Below are 20,826 nucleotides of genomic sequence, written 5' to 3' on the forward strand. Positions count from 1 at the left end.
CTTAATAATTACCAGAGATCCTGATAGGGATGAAATGTTGATATACGGAGGAAAAGGTTTTGTTGGCTGTAATGCCTTCCATCACTATGTTTCCATTTAAGTAGTCATTGATAATCTCAGAAATGTACATTTGTTAATATGGGCTAGTTCGGTACTAGATGGATTACTGGATTGTTTAAATAACACTTGTTTTTAATAATGTTTCTTAATTTAATCCACACACCCGTGGATCAAATTATATTTGTAAAAAAAAGAAAGGGAAAAAAAGGGCTACCTGATACAAATGCATAGAATCACACTGCTTCCAAATGCAAAGTACTGAATTATTTGCATGGGCTGGTTCGCTGAGAGAATTCATATTCTCAGAGGAGAGAAAGAGGAGGAGGAGGAGGGGGAGAGAGAGAGAGACTTGACCTGCAGGCAATCTCTGGAGAGCCTTTCACCGGGAGAGTCTAATCAGACTGTGGCTGATGGGTGTTGTAGGGATCGCTCTTCTCCAGCCCTCGGGCCTAATTAGGACCCATGTGTACCATACAGAGAGGTGCCGCTCATATCGGCTGCCGGCTAGACGCTCACCTGTGTGTGCTCAACAGGCCACAGAAATGAGCTGCTGGCAAGTGTGGTGACAAGGAGGCCATCAGAGGTGGAGGAGCCACACTCCAAGCTCCCGAATCCAGAGGTCCTGTGAGTTTAATGAATGCCTGCACAGGAAGAAAAATGGCCGCTGAAAGAAAGCCATTAGGTGGAGTGCACTGTAAAATATCCAGTCTTAGTTGAACTCTGAGTGTGCAAATGGAACCTAAGGGACAATATAAGTTAAATGAACACATGCAGATTTTACTATGCGAGTATGCGTGATGCTATTTTTAAAGGCTCACTCCTGGAGTTTCATTTTTTTTGGGTGCAGGGAATGACATAATTAAGCAGCTTAAAATTCTTATCAAGTAATACAATAACTGTTGAGGGAAAGCCTGTAGATATGATGTGGATGTCTTTGCTTAAAGTCCCGGCTGATAAGGGCAGTAGAGTTCTCAGGTACTTTACTGTATGTCGATAACACAGGAGAGGTACTTATAATGTTATGCATTAAAACCACTTCCAATCCATCCAATTAACAATACTGCACCATTGGCAGAATAAATGCACTTGGTTAGAGTTCATTCTTTCTGTTTATATTATTTGTGGTGGTTAAAGTTTCAGAGCAGAGCATTGTCAATTTGAACTTCACCGGAAACTTGGCCTGACCTTGTGGTTCTTTGGGGGTAAGATTTCTAGACCAACACAAGTCTGTAGCCTCCCGTATACTTACTGTTTAGGAGATAGGAGACTATTCAATAACTTTTCTACAGGCTGCTCCTTGCAAATTATATATATGGTTTAGGCAGAATTTAGTCTGTTAAAACCTCTGAATATTACATTATGAAATATCCATCATGGTTTTGAATGGGTATGCTTTTCTCTTTCCTAGCCTTGCTAACTGAATTTACTTCAACAAAAAGGGGACTTTGAATCATTTTCTCATATTTGATGATTTAGTCATTCAGTTCACACTCCTCCAGCTGATAGGACATGTCCCTACATCCCTTTAGCACATATCATAAGTGATTTCTTTGCTGCCAGGCTGTCTCTCATTTGGTGAGCCTGAATCAACCTCAGGCTGCCTAGTTTTAGCATTCATAGCATGTAACCAGATTTAGCAAGTTTTTCATTGCAATGGTGTGACAACTGGTCCCGGAATCTACTTGATAACCTGCCACAACCAGGCTGTCCCTCCTTTGTCTTTGAGAAGTGATTGGAATTCTTTAGTCAACAAAGCCATGTGAACCCACAACCTTGTTTTAATGCAAAGAGGTTGTTTATCCTTGAATGCAACACTTGCAGCAGTCTTAAACAAAGATGTTTTCATTTGTGGAAAAAAGGTGTGATGAAACACACAATAGTGTTGTAAGTGGATGTTTGGGTTTACAGCTAGAGATACAACTTCCAATCGGGACATTTTTCTTCAAGGAGAGCGAGCCTGTTGTGTACGGAATTGTCAAAATAGCATGGCAAGAAACCTTGGGGACAGGACAAAGCTAACGGCCTCAAAATGTGTTTCTGAGAAATGCAATATATATCAAGGTCAAGGTGCATCAAAGTTACTTTCTGAGAGTGAGTGGTGAAGGAACTTCATTGTATTTATTTGAGGTTTTACCTCCTTTCATGGCATCAATTGAAAGTGCATCATGGAGCCTAAGCTATACTAAGGAAATACATTGTACTTGCTAGAGAAACGTAAACATTGATTGTGCACAATCAAAGTAAGCAAGTAATTGCAGAGTGAAACATGCATGATACATGATGTGACTTCTCCTTTCCATCCTATATATATGATGTAGATTCAATATATTTGTATCCGTAACATACAGTAATGTACAAAATTATGATTAAATGTACCTTGTCCTTGTTGCGTGCCTTAGCATTTGCTTTAGTGCGCTTCACATTTCAGATACCTCACAGCACAGTGCTGAAGCTTATTATAGCCCTCTCTGAAGATGTCGCTGACATTTTCCAAGGTCTTGCTTTTAATCCTTGCCTTGATTAGTGAGGAAAGTTTAAAGGGGAGTTAATCTCATTCCCTGGAATTTCTCTCCATTTATACACCAGTCAGCAAATGGCCAAGCTAAGCAGAGAGAATACGGCAAGAGCACAGAAATTGTGAAATGCTGAAGCCGAAATATTGCTTAGCCGGTATATCTAACAGCAAACTCGATGTCGATGTTGACAGGCAGTCAGTAAATTCAGTTGTGCTATCAAACGCTATGCAATCTGTGATCTTGCTTTACTCATTAGTGTCACTCCAAAAAAACTTTGCCAGAAATCATCTTATAGCTATACTGAATCCTCCATACCACTTAATTCCCTGTAGGCAAACAAAACTTTGAAAGACTTTGTACGTTCATGGAAGACAAAAGCCTTTCTTGTGCCACTTATAAATAGTCCCCAGACTTTGTTTACTCCCATCTGAAATCATGACCCACCATCTCATAGAGCTTTACATTGTAAGGCCTATAGAAGTCTCGCAGTTGTTCAATAGCCTCCCTGTCTATCTGCACGTGAGTTCGGCCCTTGGACTTGCCCAGGCAGCGGGGCGAGCTGCTGCTCTCGGGTTTCTTCAGGCAGGGGAAGCCCTTGGTCCGGTTGAAGTAGAAGTGCTTGTCCGTCACAATGCGTTTCAGCCCCAGGAAGTCCTGGACTCTTGCCAGCTCCCCTGCCGGGTCTGTGATTAGCCGCTCTCCGCTGACGAGGTGGATCTGGGCCAGGGGGAAGTAACGCAGCCAGTTCTCCAAGTGAAGAGCATACAGGCCGATCCGGATGGCATTCCAGGATGTCTCCACCAGGCCCAGGCTCTGGTTTCTGAACGCTAGCTCTTGGAAACTCGGTAGGTCAGGCGTTTTAGATAGAGTCTGCGTGTAGTCGGATATTGCGCGGGTGACGGGGTCACGGACCACCACAATGAGCTTGGTGTCCCGGGACATTGCAGAGATCCGGCGAGGCGTTTCCCGCGTCACAAAGTAGCTGGGCGTCTTCTCCATGGTGATCTGGCTTTCCAGGGTCTTCGGCATGAGGCTTCTGAATAGAAGGTGACATAACAATGTCAGTCAAAAAAATGTAATTATCCTTTCAAATAATTTTGTATCAACATTTTCATAAATTGGTCTTTGTCGAGTGTTTTACGGAATCATAAATACACCACTTTGAAGCAATAGGTGTTTTAAGTGATTCAGAGGCATATAGAAGACAATGACTGGCGGTCAAATGGGAAATGGTTGCATTATTCTATTTAGGCCAGGAGTGTGCCGTGCAAGTTGCAACGGCACACAGATCCACCCTAACTAGGAAGCGCTATTGGCTCGTTCCCAGTTTTCCTGATGACAACAATGATAATAAGAACACTGAAGCAAAGTATAGTGTGTTGTCACAGGAGACTTATCTAGGAGACAGCTCTCCTGTGCATCAGACCTGGTTCAAGTATAATAAATCACTAGGTATGCATAAGAATAATGGCCCTGTGGGGGTCACTTCAGCTTCCAGAAACTAGGCCATCATAGTGTTTTGAATTTAACAAGTACACTTCAAAATAAGAAGGAAAGAAAGGTCAGTGAGATAAAACTTTGTACAAAGACTGTGGACCAGAGCGTCATCTGTGTCTAAAGACAAAGTAGAATAAATAAATTGTTGAAATACAAAAACTAAAATGTTCATCATTAATTCTCATTGCTATGGGACTTAAATCATCTGTATTGGCTCAGTGTCTCTAATTGCATATGCCTGCTGTCTGATTGCTACCACCTGTTGGTTGATAACAGACAACAGCCTAGGTGGAAGGCAGAAACAAAACTGAGTACCAGGCTTAATCAAAACATTTTGAATTGAATTATTTTGCATTCTGAAACCAAGCTTCACAACTCTTGTTTATCTTGGTCCAGGTGCAACAATCTTGGTTTCAAATCGTTCAGGTACTGATGGTCTCTCATATGTTTATGTTATATGTCACTTTTTATTGGGATATTGACACAGATTAATACAGATGTGACTGACACCTAATTATTAGTCAAGTAAACACATTTGAGAGAACTGAGTCTTAATATATTTTGAAGATTTGTCAACTTTCAAACTTTCAAGTTTCCAAATGTTAAAATGTGCTCATTTATATTATGACTGTAATATAATTCCCACAGTAATTATAAGAGTTAAAGTGTTCCACTACATCAAACGAAATGTGATAATTTCACCATCAGCTTCAGCACATTTGAATGTGTGTGTAGGAAGCTCTTATATTTATTTAAGCGTTATCAGGTATAAACATAGAGGGTAAATAACCAGAAAGTGTTTAAAGTTATAACTAGCCTAAAAATGTAATAAAAGAAAAGAATAATAAATAAATAAAACAGACATATTCAACGTTAATGTTTTATATCCATATATTTCCATGCACACGCATTGACTGAGCCTGCATTTAACATATATGGAAATAATTCTCGATTAATACATTAAATGTTTTTTTAATAAAATAAAAAAGCATGGCAATCTATTCTTCCACCAGTTATACCACCATGCAGTTTTTATAGAGGTTACTGACGGACGGTATTATAATGTGTTGTCATTCTCTGATCTCTGTTTACCTGTACCAGTCCAGACCTCGGTCATAGTTCCTGTCGAAAAAGTGCGTCTCGGTGCCCACTGCCCTCACATCTGGATGGATTCTTATGAACTCCAGCACAGCCCTGGTGCCGCCCTTTTTCACACCAACTATGATTGCATTCGGCAACTTTTTATTCCCAAACTTCACGTTACCGAGAGGAGGACTCGTCGTGTTATTCCGAGGTGACATGTGGGGTCTGCTTTTATCTGTTTTCTGACGAGACGCGTCGCCGCTCTCTCCTCTGTTGAAAGGCAAAACGCAGGAGAAAGATTTCTGAAGGCGCCTTTTGCCGCCATCGACCGGGACGTGCCGACAACTAGGCGTTGGATCACCTGAATTTTGCATGATTGTATCAGAGGAAAATAGCACACAGTAGCACAAATACGTGAGAAAGAAGGATAATAAACATATGCATGTCCTTATGAGCCTGTGGGAGGACGGCACAACTCGACTGAGGAGCACGCATGCCATCTCTCCATGGATTTGGATTGCATGTTTTTCCAAGTAGATTTTTGCGTACCTTGCTCTCTGTTTGTTTTTAACCCATTCCCCCGTGGCTGGGAATTTTGCGCGCTTCAAAATCGAAAACAGACAATTGGTACATATTTTAAAATTGATGTGTTACGTCAGTCTACACTTCCATCACTTAGCCTAATTGTGGACGCGTGCCAACACAATCCCGCGTACTTTCTCCGTCGGTCTCCATTTCTCCTTCGGTCCATTAATACACGAACACATAATTATCCATCACTGATCAGTGGTTTTAAAATGATAGTCTCCGAATTCCCCAAATTCCTGAGTGTGTAGCCCTGCCATTACGCACCAGTGGAGAACAAGCGAGTTGCGCTCTCTTCGGTAACTTCTCCAGACTGTCGGCTCCAACGCCTCAGCGAGAGGGAAATATTTTCACGCCATGACGTCAGAGCATTGCATTTCCGAAATCAGTCCCCCAAAATTGTTCTACATTAGACTGTCAACATGACAAGAACACTAAGATGTTCCAAACCAACGAAGTCGTTGGTTTCCAAAGAGGAAATAGTTTACACTGGTAGTCTAGAGATAACCAGCTGCACGTCCACTGATTTTAATTAATGCCTTCACACACCACAGTAGTATATGTACAGTTTGGGTGTGTTCAGGGAGTTCACTGAACCCACTAGCGCTAGCAAACGCGAACAATCTGGATTCATTTTGTAGTTAAGTTTATAACCTATACCGGTTGTAGTGTTGAGAGCAGTGCTGTGCGTTGTGTTGCACGACCTCTGTCCATGGTGCTGAAGCTGCAGGGCTAGCCTGCGCCTGCTCGCGGCGCTGTCCACGGACCTGAAGGTGCTGGGCTGCTCGCGGCGCTGTCCACGGACCTGAAGGTGCTGGGCTGCTCGCGGCGCTGTCCACGGACCTGAAGGTGCTGGGCTGCTCGCGGCGCTGTGCACGGACCTGAAGGTGCTGGGCTGCTCGCGGCGCTGTCCACGGACCTGAAGGTGCTGGGCTGCTCGCGGCGCTGTCCACGGACCTGAAGGTGCTGGGCTGCTCGCGGCGCTGTGCACGGACCTGAAGGTGCTGGGCTGCTCGCGGCGCTGTGCACGGACCTGAAGGTGCTGGGCTGCTCGCGGCGCTGTCCACGGACCTGAAGGTGCTGGGCTGCTCGCGGCGCTGTGCACGGACCTGAAGGTGCTGGGCTGCTCGCGGCGCTGTCCACGGACCTGAAGGTGCTGGGCTGCTCGCGGCGCTGTCCACGGACCTGAAGGTGCTGGGCTGCTCGCGGCGCTGTCCACGGACCTGAAGGTGCTGGGCTGCTCGCGGCGCTGTCCACGGACCTGAAGGTGCTGGGCTGCTCGCGGCGCTGTGCATGGTCCTTCTTTCGCCACCATTATTGGTGGATGTGGTTTGATGATGGTAGTGATTCTCACTCAGCATAACCCATTGGACACCTTTATCTTTTTGTGATTACATTGTGGTTTTATACTGATCTGCAGCGCAATACGTGTTTAAATGTAGCAGAAATGTAGCAGCATTGTGACTGTCTGTTCTAGTCTACTTTAATGTCATGTTAAAAAAGGCCAGTTATACTGCACTAAGTCATGGGCGCCCACACTTTTTTGACTTCAGAGCTACTTTCAAAATGCCCAGCTAAACGAGATCTACCCACCAACATTTTTTTTAACCCATTGCTGAAAATAGTTTTAAAAAATATACATTTGGAATAGTGGCGCATATAATAGAAGGGTAAAAATGTAATCGTTTTTTTCTTCCTTTTGGTACATAACTTTGTAATGCTACTGACATTTGTGCACAACAAAGAAAACAAAGAAGACAGTGGGTTTGAGCTGACAGGCCCTTTTTAATGTCAATCAAGTCAAGTCGCCTTAATTCAAGTGGCAGATGCCTTTTTATATTTAAATTATATTTAAATATTGGTGCATCATGTGGTCTACCTGCACAGCCTTTGTGATGTATTGGTAGATCACGATCTACCTTTGTATTTCTCAATTTACTTCTATTTGTAAAAAAAACTACAAATGAATAAACAGAACATTAAAAAAGAAAAACAAAGATCACAATCTACCTTTTGGGCACCCCTGCACTAAGTGTTTTAGTGTTTCCCTCAAGATAAACGATTCCAGTGTAAACAATATTGACCTGTCTGTATTGGAGCTTAACAGCGATCCTAGACGTGGCCTACTATAGGTTACAACCAAAAAAGAGTGCTTGCTTTCTTTAGCCTACATGTATATGTATAGAAATCATCAGTAGAGTACAGATCGCTGCCTGGAGGCATGCCCTATACTGTACCTCTCTCCATCCTCCCGTCTGTCTGGGTCTTGACGGTGTTTACAGTGTTTTGTGGGATTACACGTATGAAAATGCACAGGACGTTGAGGAGAATGACTGTCATTAGATCAGCCAGTGTAGACAGGCTATATGGATTCACATCTTTTGACATTGAGTTAGTGTGTTATGTTATCATCATAGGACAAACATGATGTTAATGTATAGGCCTATACAGCCTAATTTATTGAGTCGCAAACCTTTACATTTCAAGCACCCCCATAACTCTGACAGTGTAGAAAATGGTAACAAAGGGTTACCATTTTGTAAGGGTCCATTTGGGACACACTCAAGGAACCCTGAGGGTCCCTGGATCCAACTTTGCAATGCATGTGAATTACCCTCCCGGCTCCAATGTCAGTATAGATCCCGTACATAATTCTGAACAGATTCCTGTTCATTGTTCTGTGTAATGAGTCTCTTCATTCCTTGTCAGTTATCAATCAAAGGTTGCGTAGTGAAATGTACTTGTATTGCTTTATGAGTCAGTAAGAAGTAAGCACGAGTGGTGTGTTCTTATACGCTGTATGCCGTGCAGAAATCTTTGGAGAAAAAAAAAGTGTATACCCTTTGCTAACCATTTCATCCATTGACCACGTGCTATGCCGTGTGCATGTCGTGCTGGGGATGATTATCGTATGCCCTCTGAAAGAACCTAGCACACACTACTGGTAAGCACTGCAGTGCTATTGACAATATGGATACACACATTGACAATCGATTACGCATTAAAGTGAAATGTAATTACTTGTGGGTTGAAATGCGTGTTTATCTGAAAGGTGGAAGAGGGAAAAAAGACAGATTGGTCTCTCAACCCATACACACATTACACATTTAACATTTATAGGGCTGTACTGCACAAGTCAATGTAAAATTCACAACAAAATATGTGACACCAAATCACAGGAGTCTTAAAATCCTCCCACAGCGTGCTCTGTGATTATTCATTCACAAAACTGTCATAGTTGTCTGAAAGATATTCTAGAATGGAGGTCCTTGGCCTGCTTTCAGTCTGCACAAGAAATATGACACTGATCATCTTTTCTAGTAGTGTGCATGATTAGCTGTGGACAGACACACACATATGGTTGAAAACTAGATCTCCTGGCAGAGATAATTAGGCATGCTCACTGCTCATGTCGACAGACATGAACAGGGCCAAACTGTGGAGTGACTTATGGGGTAATATGGGTAATATGGGGATTGTTATCCAAAAGAGTAAGCACAGAAAGAAGTTCAGCAGCAGTAAGCCTCGGGAATGGTAGTAGGGCAGGCTGCTGTTTGTACTTAAAGAGGTTCACAAGTACCACCAATAATGAATAATGCTTATTCAGGATTTGCAAGATGTAAACCTCGAGGCCTGCAGTCAGTCTTGAATATTAAAATATCGTTGCTGTCGGGAGGAAACCTCATAACTAAATTTTTGATTTTATTTCATAAATCAATGCTACTGAACACCCTTTACGCCTGTGTGTTGTTATGAACATAGTGAACCAATGGGAAGTATCAAAAAGCGCTTCTGAAAGAACCTCTTAACTCCATTTGATCCTCCAAACTGTCAGTAGAAACACTTAACTCCACTGCTCTGTGGGGGCACTGCCACTGACTGCAGTGTGTGTGTGTGTGTGTGTGTGTGTGTGTGTGTGTGTGTGTGTGTGTGTGTGTGTGTGTGTGTGTGTGTGTGTGTGTGTGTGTGTGTGTGTGTGTGTGTGTGTGTGTGTGTGTGTGTGTGTGTGCGCGCGCATCTGTGATAATCAAACTTGGAGATCCATTGTCCGTGGAGTTAAGAGGTTTTTTTGTCATTGATAAGAATCTTGACAGGGAAAACCACCTAACTCCACTTCAGCTGTATTCGGGTAAAGTGTATAATATGACACATGCAAGTATGTGATAATATACAAAGTCACAATACCAACTTTGATGAGGGAGTATTGCTTTGTTTCAAAAATATAAGGTTTTCTTCATTTTCTGAAAAATGAAAAAAAATGTTTTTACATTTCCTGAAAAATGAAGATTTTGGAGTTAAGAGGTTTCCTCCCGACAGCAGAAATATACTAGTTCCTCAAGGTGCCTTCACCAAATATGATTGATTAGAAGTTAGGAGTCTTTCTTGTTTCCTCCTATACTGTATACTTGAAGTCAGACATCTCGGCCCTTGTCATGTTGGACTTTGGGTGGGAGTGTTTAGTGGAAAGAGCAGAGGGTGGGGGGGCCTGATGCCCGCCCAGGTCATCCCTCTCACTCTCAACATGACTGATACAAGCGGAGACGAGCCAGAAGAGCAAGGAGGGGAAAAAGGGAAAACTCCAGAAGAGTGCAAAGAGACGCACATGGGGCGGGGAGGAGTTGAGGTGTCAGCGTTGGCTCCCGTGGGTGTCTGCGCCCAATCTCAGAGCCCTCTGATTAAAGAATGATTTATAGGGCCGGTCGGAGAGACCCGCTCAGCAATCCGTCTCGTGAATGAGATTTTTCCTTGGGAAGAGGGCGGGTAAATCAAACCTTGGGGCGAGGTTCCTGGCTGGACTGCGTAAGGGTTGGCGATAGGGGGCCAGTGATTAAATGTAATAATCACCCCTGCTGAGTGCGCAGCTTGTTGTGGCCGTCCCGCCGCACATTTGTCAGTGCTACCAAGTCAAGGCTAGGGGTACATGTGGTCTCAATCTGATCAGCACGTCCCCAATCTGATCAGACGCCCTGTGCTGGGAGCGGATACAGTAGCCTATACACTGACAGCTTTACATTGCAGATAGATTTATTTGTGTACAACCGATGTCACTGCAGATAGCGCGTTGATTAATATGGCTTACATGAACCCCATGGTCTGGAACAGCCTTGCCTTACACACAGTGGTAAATCAATACAATACACATTTGTTTTATAGACTGACTTATAGGCTATGGACTGAACTTCATGTCTGAGCACAAACAGGTTAGATCCCCAGAACCACCAAAGTAGTACAATATGAACCTGTTGAATACTTCTGGATATACAGTACATATACTGTACAAATATAGCGACTTTGAGTACCCAGAAAGGTCTATATAAATTGTATTATTACTGTTTTTTTTGTTTTTTTACCTTTATTTAACCAGTAAAAACACATTAAGACAATTTTGCAAATGGGTACTGGCCAAGAGACAGAAACAAAATTACACTTCAAAGCTACATCATACATGTCAAATTATACAGCCAATATTAAATCCATGACAATACCTCCATAAACCTATATACAATATATACAACAATACTCCAAATTAGTACACTAACAATAACCGGGCACAGTAAAGTTTGCACAGAACAAATACAAACAAGTACATTAAAGATGGGAAATAAATAAATAAATATATGGGCCACTGGATACTGGATAGCCTACCAACACTGTGTGCAGCTCTGGTGCAAGAAGTACTCCTGTAAAAGTAGCAATATACCACATTGTAGAAATACTTGGTTACAAGTACCAGTATTCAAAATGTACTTGAGTAAAAGTACAACATTATTGCCATCAAGATAAAAGTACTCATTATGCACAATGTCCCATTTCACAACTTTCCAGAATAAGATCATTTCACAAGTTTCCAGAATAAGATCCCACGTTGGGGGCTTGTAGACTGGCCATTTTAACTATTCAAAAATGTTTTGCAAAATAGTAAAAAAAAAAAAAAGGCAAAGAAGTTTAAGGATAAGGGTTTTAGCGTTGACAAAAATGGAGCCCTTAGAGAGTAGCAGATACAAGCTCACAATGTGTTGCTTTGTAAAGCGTCACAGTACAAAATAACAATACAATAGATAAGAAGTAATAAAATAGAAAGAAATATACAATAAAATGAGTTCCACCATGTTCAGTTTCGAACATACAGACACGTTCGCCAATGGTTCCACAGTCTGGAGGAGAACCTGACAGAACTTCGTATTGGGTTAGTAATGACATCAATGATGTCATTTAATGACTCCGATACTACACATAAATCTATACATGAGATTGCGTAGCACAGCAGAGCAGGTGGGGACCCCAACACTGACGAACATTTGGCTTGCACTGGATCTTCTTGGAGCTCTCAGTAGCAGCCTCATGCAGTCATTGTAGGCCACTGTCAAACGTCTGATGCTGGCTTGCTTGTATCGACACCACAGGTGGGTGGTATACAGGGGTGTACAAAATGATTTAAAAAGTGAAATCTTCACCGGTATTGAGCACATTTTCTACACGGCATGTTTCCTTGCGCATACAGCTTCCGACGCTGTCTATATATGTCCTTGTCATCAGAGAGGTCATTTGAGATGATGTGGCCCAAATATTTTATCTCACTGCAGACACTAAGGACAGAGCCAGAGAGGTAAAAGTCAGGAAAGGTTAGTCTGTCTTCCCTGCTTCGGACAATCATAATCTTGCTTTTATTTGCATTATATTTAATGTCAAAGTCAGCACCGTAGCCTACTGTGAGCATGTACTCAGCAGCTGTTAAAAGCCAGCACTTATGGACTAAAAATGACCATAAGCAGGTTTCCAACCCAACACCCTGTTCCACATGCATTTAATACCTTAGATAAATCATCCATATAAACGTTAAAAAGAAAAGTAACTAATATTAAGTTTTTTCTAATAATTGTAGTGTGTGTGTGTGTGTGTGTGTGTGTGTGTGTGTGTGTGTGTGTGTGTGTGTGTGTGTGTGTGTGTGTGTGTGTGTGTGTGTGTGTGTGTGTGTGTGTGTGTGTGTGTGTGTGTGTGTGTGTGTGTGTGTGTGTGTGTGTGTGTGTGTGTGTGTGTGTGTGTGTGTGTGTGTGTGTGTGTGTGTGTGTGTGTGTGTGTGTGTGTGTGTGTGTGTGTGTGTGTGTGTGTGTGTGTGTGTGTGTGTGTGTGTGTGTGTGTGTGTGTGTGTGTGTGTGTGTGTGTGTGTGTGTGTGTGTGTGTGTGTGTGTGTGTGTGTGTGTGTGTGTGTGTGTGTGTGTGTGTGTGTGCGTGTGTGTGTGTGTGCGTAGCCTGTTGTAGCGCCACTGTAACGCCCAAGACCCTATACTTGGGTGATACTGGTTGCCGAGGAAGTTCAGACGTGTGATCAAATAACTGATGTCTGTTGAGTAGAAATTAAACTATATTTATTAGCTTAAAGTCCTATACTTTGTCATACAAAATAAACATAATATAAACCATCAAACGCACAGGATTGGCTACAGATCATCAGCGCTCATGAACACAGTCAAAAACTGGTTTACTTCTGCCACTGGCAACACCTGAGACTAATTAGGGCCAGGGTTAAATACCCTCCCTCCCTGTAACCATGGCAACATAGATTGGCAAATTGACAGGAATCATGGCAAACAATATGGTGGCTCAAATGGCTCTTACAGCCACCATGAGGCTGATTTGAAAACTGTCAAGTGGCATTTCTTCCTCAGCCTATAGTGGGAATAGGCATGCACGGCTTGGGAAGCCGTGGATATGCACGGCTTGGCAAGCCGTGGATCATGCGCTGTATATTGACTGGCTGTTTGATTGTAAACTGTTTTGTGGTGTCTGCGCACTCTTCACAGTGAATGCCCTGCGTTCTACAATTACGCGTGACATGCCTGCCTACCAGACATACCAAACACCTGCCTTGTTTCCTCAGTGTTTCTCTTCTTAGTTCAACAGTCAGTTCAGTACAGTTCTTGGATTTGTGATGACCATTACAGAATATGCATTTTGAAATATCTCTGAAACTCGCAGCATGGAATGCTGCCTCTGGAACTTGAAATACTCCAGTAAAAAAAAAGACAAAAAAATGAAAACTTAGTACAGTACTTGAGTACTTAGTTACTTTCCACCACTGGTGCAGCTATGAATGAAGATTTTCTTACAAAACGTGTATAGTAACTTGTTGACATCAAATCATTTACAAACATACTGTACGTTTTCAAGAAATTTGAATTGGTGATTATGTCAAATCAATGGGTTGACTTTTGAACGTTTTCTTTACAAGTCAAGTATGTATGGCAATAGGTATCAAGTAGCCTACAGTATAAGTAAAAAAATGTGATTAGAGTTTGGTTGTTTGGGTTGATGTTAAATTACTTTTTGAGCAACAGTGTCACCTGGTGGTTAGACTCTGACAACACATCAAGTTGTAGTTCTTATGTAAGGAAGGTGATTTCTTGGCCGGATCCTGTGCAAAATGTTGTCACACTCCATGAAATAGATGTTAAGTGCTTGTCATCTCATGAAATATATATATATATTATTTATTTTACTTATTTGTTTTATTCCATGAAATCATACATTACAATCATACAATATTTCTTTATTTGATGATTAACAACAACAAATCCCCCCCCCCCCCACCACCACCAAAACAAGCCTAAATGTATGACTGTTTCCAAATACCGGTAGGCCTAAATGGTACAGGGAACTACAGAAGCACTACAATACAATACAATACAATACAATAATAATACATATTCACTGCAGCATATAGGGGTTTCCACCTTATAGGCCAAGGAATCTGAATCTTATTGGCCAAGTATCTTTGAAGGAATTTCACTGAAGGTGCATTGCTCCCAGACACAGAGGAAAGGAGAAAAGCCCTTTAATCCATTGTTGCTTGGCCCATGACCAGCTCCCACAAAGTGTGCAAATCCGTTCATGTCTTTCTGAGATATCCTGCAGCTGACTGCAGTGGAAAGCCTGGTGATGCGAGGTTACCTTCTGACAGAGGAGGTAGGCCAGTGGTTCTCAATCATATTTGAACTGGGGACCCCCCACCCTGACAAGCACTTGTATAGAGTTGAGGCATTACATTTTCTGTAGTTTGACTCGGTTCCACAGATAAATATTGTGAAAATAACAGACCTCACAAGTCACAACGCCTCGTAGATGGGCTATTTTCAATGTTTTGTGTCATCACGTTACATAGCCGGGTGGGGCATGAATCTCCAACTTCATCGTTACCGACTCAGTGCTCTACAGACGGGCACCAGTCTAGTATTTGACAATTTGGCCAATGTTTGACCAGTTTCTATAGTATAGTTTGTTGATTGATTACTTTTGATGCAGTAATGGTCTTTCTTTCTTTTATTAAAATTTTCTTAAAAGTCCTTAAATTGTCACTTCACTGTCATGTGTGGACCCCCCCCACCCAAAAACAATCATGTAGGCTACTGTTATTATTTTTCCAGGCAGATTACTTTAGAATATCCTAGTACCGTACTACTGTATAAGGAGGTGCAGCTGAAGAGTTCACCCAGAGAACACTATGTTAATTGTCATTATCCAGACAACTGGTCGTTCAGCCAGGCTGAGATAACCCTCACTATGATGTGATGATTAGAGCGACCGTGCACTAACTGCAAAAATATAGTCCAGCGCAATCCTCAATGCAGATAGATGTGTGCTACTTGACACAGCACCCTGTGCTCTCATTGTAGCGCTGGTTAAGCACCTACAGTATAAATGCGCCTCAAGTCCAAGATTATTCAGTTGGTGACGTTCTTCTAGTTGTTGCTTTGAGCCTCTAATGCGAGCATTACTTGGAAATTCACTAGTATCTTTCCCACCAGCTGTGATGAGACATCATCACACCACCTGAGGAAAACATATGTAACCTTTGCTGAAGTCTGGAGGTATAATTAATTCAACAATATTCAGAAACCACAAATTAAAATTAAATGCAGAGGCAGGCGCACACACGCACGCACGCACACACACACACGCACGCACGCACGCACGCACGCGCGCACACACACACACACACACACACACACACACACACACACACACACACACGCACAAATATGAATCTATTCGTTTAACTCAGAGATTTGTTGACAGTATAGTTTGGCAAGTTTATTTGCTGATTGATTCTTCCCACGTCCGAAACAGTCGAGAAATTATCGTGTTACCGGACAGACACAGGGACACAGGGACACGCATACATACATACTGTACGTGTACGTCGTCGTAGGGACACACATAGCTGCGTAATGGAGTGCAGGCACCGCTCAGTTTTCACATGAATATTTCAAGCTCACAACGTATCACACTGGCTTGAGTTGTGGCCTTGTAGATCTGTCATTTTCACTATTTGAAGTATAACAAAGTATAGCCTGCCTCCACAGCGTTTACGTTGTTAAACAAAGCTTTTTTCCTGCAGTAGGTTACAGAAAGCAGGTCTCACAGGACTCTGTTAGGGTGTGATGTGCTTCGTTGAATGTCTTGTTGCAAGCTGAAGAACATAGTGCAATATGTTTACACCCCCCCCTCAGGATGTAAGCAGGTGGTGAGGATACACACCTTTGACACAGAACATACTGTGGTTTGACAGCAGCAGCCTGGTGAACTACTGTACTGTATACCGGCCCGCTTGCTTTACTTTAAAAGCGTATAGAGCTGTCAATGAGTGGATCTTAAAGATGTAATGAAACGGCCCTGTTTCTAAAGTCAACATATTTTCATCGCGACAGATTCATTCCTCCAGTACAGATCTTAACTCTTCTCTTCTCTTCTCTTCTCCTATATAACCTCTTTCAGCATGTTATCTATTAGCACTCAGTTATGAGTTACAAAGGAAAATACCGGATGGATGGATGGATAGATAGATAGATATAAATAATGTTAAATACAATACAGTAGCACAAACCCCTCCAACCCACACATAGGCTACTCTTGAAACTTTCTAATTTGTCTAGGCCTACATTAACTTATATAGTTAATTCACTTGTGAGTTTTACTTTCCCTTTGTCAGAGTGGGTGTGATGTTCAATACAACTAGTGTATATTTCATTTTGTAATGACACTTGATTATTATACTGGTTTAACAAGGTCACCAGTGCCTCTCATGTGATAATGATCCAAAACCTTCCCACGTTTTAGAGGAGAGTAATTTTGTCAAATTGAAAGGGTTCTTCAACATAAAGAGTCACAAAATAAATCAGGACTGTAGCATAATGGAAGTGTGGGAGGTGTTGATCGTCTCAGAACTAAGAATTAGATTTTCTGGAAATTGTAAATACTTCCAGCTTGGTGAAGAAACCATATGATTTTTGGGGACATTATCAAAAGACAAAAGTCATGATACTATTGCACTTTACCAAGAACAAACAGTACCTACAGTACCATATCTTTCTCATTGAGAGGGAACAACATACACTTGGTGGGATGGTAGGCAGTTCTCTATGCATAGATAATCAGATAATGTTTGTCTTGTATGCCTATGAGTGAATATAAGTAAAGTTAAATATTCTAGTCTGCTCTATAAAAAAAATGTTGAACTGCGGAAATGCGGAACAGACTGCTGTGGAGAACACTGAAAAACAGCTGAATAGGAGAATATTTTGCAGGTCGATGTGACACAGATACCGTGACAACCTGAAATCCTAGAGTCAGTCGACTGGACATCATGTCAGAGAGAGAGACGACAAGTTAGAGACACATTAACCACTTAAACCATAAAACCATATACTTCATTGACTGGGTCCCCTGGGGTTCTATAATATATTGTATTCCTCTCTTTTTTCCCTCTATACCAAATCTCTTCGCATTCTCCCAAATTGTGTTGGCATGCAATATGAGCGTGTAGATCATTTATTTTCACAGAATGTTTGCCTATTATTCATGACATGCCTAGAATGCTAGGGTTTTTGTGATTATGGACGAGGTAAAGTAGTACAGGTGGCACTGGCAGCATGATTAAAGGCAGTCATATAAGTGAATGACACCCACTCACTGATTGAGGAGGACAGACGCTTGCATGTCAATGTTCAAAGTTCTGGACACAGCGTTAGGGTTATATGTATTGGTTTACGGGTTAGGGCAACATTTTGGGGATTAAAAACATCCGGTTTCAACGCTTTGTTCACTTGTCACTCAAACAGAGTGACAATGCTTTTTTCTGGCGACCAGGTTGAACATTGAAGGTAATAAAATGAATTCAAGCTCAAAAACAGAATCATTATACTGTAGATTTCATCAGCAAATTAAATAACCTTACTAAGGTTATACAGAAAGGAGGAGATTCAACTTAAAAGTACCTAGACTTGAGAAATTTGATAGCGATGGCTAAAAAACTGAGCTTCTGAATATGATAGACTGTAGAGACAAACGAGGAAAAGTGAACCAGAAAAAGGAGAAGATAAATGGCTTCAGATGAAAGATAAATGTAAGCATCTATCAAAACTTCATTCTCTGATGTGAAAAGCTTCAAAATAGATTTTTTCTTTTGTATGCATACATTGCTCGCTCTCATAACTATTCACAATGACACTTCTGTGATTCAAGTTAATATAAAAGACAAACATTCCCTCAGTCCCCCAAATTACATTGCAACCAAATATAACCTGTAACACTATTTTGGTCTGTTGCAGAAAGGAGGAATGCTTCATCCTACTTAAATCTGCTATTTTTGTTATCGTTCAACGAAAATAGCAGTTTTTAAAAGCACACAAAGCGTGGCAGAAGATATCAAAGTCATTGTTTAGTGCCAAGAAGTTGTTCAGTTGATGAAAGACAGCTTTAAAAAAAAATATTTTACATAAAAATGGGAGGTTTGTTATGGGCCTAATCCTTGTTTTCAAACTTTTTGTGCCCAAGGCAGACCAAAGGTCAAGTCAAAATCAGTTCCTCCCTGTTTATCGCTGTTTTGCTCCTGCCCCTCCCATGCCCTGCTCCTATTTTAATTTCCCTCAGCTGATCCCCTCTCCCTGAGGCCGAGAGTCTGATTGCCCTGAGTGCATCACCTGTACAGTTGAGCCTTGACTGGCTGACGAGACTATAAAGACTGTGTTCTTGTTATGTGTGTGTTTAGTGCTGGCCTGGGTGAGTGTAGTGTCAGCTAGGTTCCGTCAGTACCCATTTAGAGTTTAGACCTGGTGTAACTTGTACTTGTTTTATCTTTCATACTGGGAGTGGGAGCTATCTGTGTCTCATACACGTTACCATATAGCATTTATTTTTTCGTTCCTCAGGTCTAAATGGGTTAAGACTTAAGTGTTTCAGTGTTGGAGATTTATGGTTGTATTGTATTGTATTAGCCCTCGCCATTTCGGCTGTGAAGTCCTCCCACAATTGAAAGGGCAACATTCTTTGCAAAGGCAGATGAAGGCTGGCTACGCGAGGCTATATACATACAGTGTGTGCTTGTTCATTGTTATTCATTCAAGTAAATAATTAGTTGTGAACCGTATCTCCTGCGTTTGATGTTTGAGTTCCTATAAATAAATATTCTGTACATTGAAGGCAGCTATGCAAACTACTGTATAGGATGCCAGGTCAACAAATGAACCTGTCACCTGTCTAACAATTACATATTTTATAGTTATTAAATATATATAATAGTTAATATATTGCAATAACAGAGGGTAGTTGTAACACACATGGGATTGTCTCACAGCACCCCACTGCAGTGTGCCTACTGCCTAGCCACACCGTTTGGAGGGCACTGGTCTAGATGATTATTTTTAAGAGTGGCTTGATGACTGCAGTTTTCAGGGCTTCTGGGAAATAACCTGGGAAAAGAGATGTGTTGACAATTTGTACAATATCTGTAGACAGTGAAACATTTTTGAAAAAGCAGTAGGAGGATTTCAGATGTTGTATAATGTCCTCCATTGATCAAATGAAATTGGGTAATGGTATATGAACTAGTTTGGAAGCCGTATCCTACATATCCTGTACCTGATATGGACTTACTGACTGCTTTTCAAATTTTGAAGAAGGACCGCCTTGCATTTCTCAGTTCCAAATTATTAATGCAATGTCTATCTTTATAGACGTCATAATGACTGTTTGTCACCACCTACAGTACATTCAGCCTCCAGCTGAGTCTGTCCATAAGTATAGTAAATTGTGCTTTTATGTATAGCGCTTTTATCCAAATCGCTTTTCATGGATTGTGCATTCACCAAATCACACACACATGCATACACTGATGGCGGAGGCATCAATCTGCACATCGGGAGCAATTTGGGACGTCTTGCTCAAGGACACTTTGACAGTTGACACTAACTCTGTTATCAAAAGGAAAGGAAAGGTACTATGTTTACCCAGGGTAACTGGACTAAGCTCAAGAACTTGTTTACAGCCAGGCCCTGCTCATAGAACATTTCATGGTAGAGGTTCAATGCCTTGTCCAAGGGCACTTCAGCGGTGGTAATTTTAACGTGCCGGTCCGGGGATACGAACTAGCGACCTTCCGATATCAAGACCGCTCCGCAAACCGTTCGTCCACCGCTGCCTCTAAACAACACTACAGAGTTCTTTTGACCCTTTGTCCTTGGGTTTTCATCGTGAATGTTGTTAACTAAACACAGGAGAAGGAAGAAGGAAATCAACTACATTCAAATGAGGCAATATTTCATATTCGCATTGGAGGCAATCGTTAAACAATATGCAGATGACTCCACCTCTCTTATGCACTCTAATGTCACTCATAGAAGTTGGGAGGTGTTACACCAGTAACAACAGTTGCACTTTGACGTTCTAAAATCAAATCAAGATTGTGCTTAATAAAATCATTGATTTTGGCAGGAAGACCTTTCCTGCCAAAGATCTGACATTTAATAAAGCTAGATTTATTGCGTTGAAACTTGAAAGTATCATCTGCCCACTTTTTGGGGACAGGCTATGGCTGAAGAGGAAAGGATGCTAAATTTGATACATTTATGGAATATTGGTTGAGTGCATTCTATGTTTATTACCAGATTCACCATTATTTTCCTTTATATTCTTATCAAGACAGGAATTGAGAAAGCTACCACCGCAGAGGACACCGTCTTGTTCTGTGAAGAGTTATGAGTTCCGTCAGCAGCACGGCCTGGACCCAGCAGATATCGGTGAGAGCTTGCTA

At 41.7% G+C, this 20,826-nt stretch overlaps 1 protein-coding gene across 1 annotated transcript; it reads right to left on the reverse strand.

Annotated features, from left to right (window-relative positions):
• Positions 1 to 2,993: 2,993 nt before the first annotated feature.
• Positions 2,994 to 5,656, reverse strand: LOC308332940 (heparan sulfate glucosamine 3-O-sulfotransferase 2-like; the record flags this gene model as incomplete). Its single annotated transcript, XM_080789081.1, has 2 exons — positions 2,994 to 3,612; positions 5,166 to 5,656. 2 exons carry the CDS (start codon positions 5,654 to 5,656, stop codon positions 2,994 to 2,996), a joined length of 1,110 nt encoding a protein of 369 aa, XP_080645207.1.
• Positions 5,657 to 20,826: the final 15,170 nt, after the last annotated feature.

Source organism: Protomyctophum bolini (assembly GCF_963924005.1).
Source record: "Protomyctophum bolini genome assembly, chromosome: 18".
Taxonomy (NCBI): Eukaryota; Metazoa; Chordata; class Actinopteri; order Myctophiformes; family Myctophidae; genus Protomyctophum; species Protomyctophum bolini.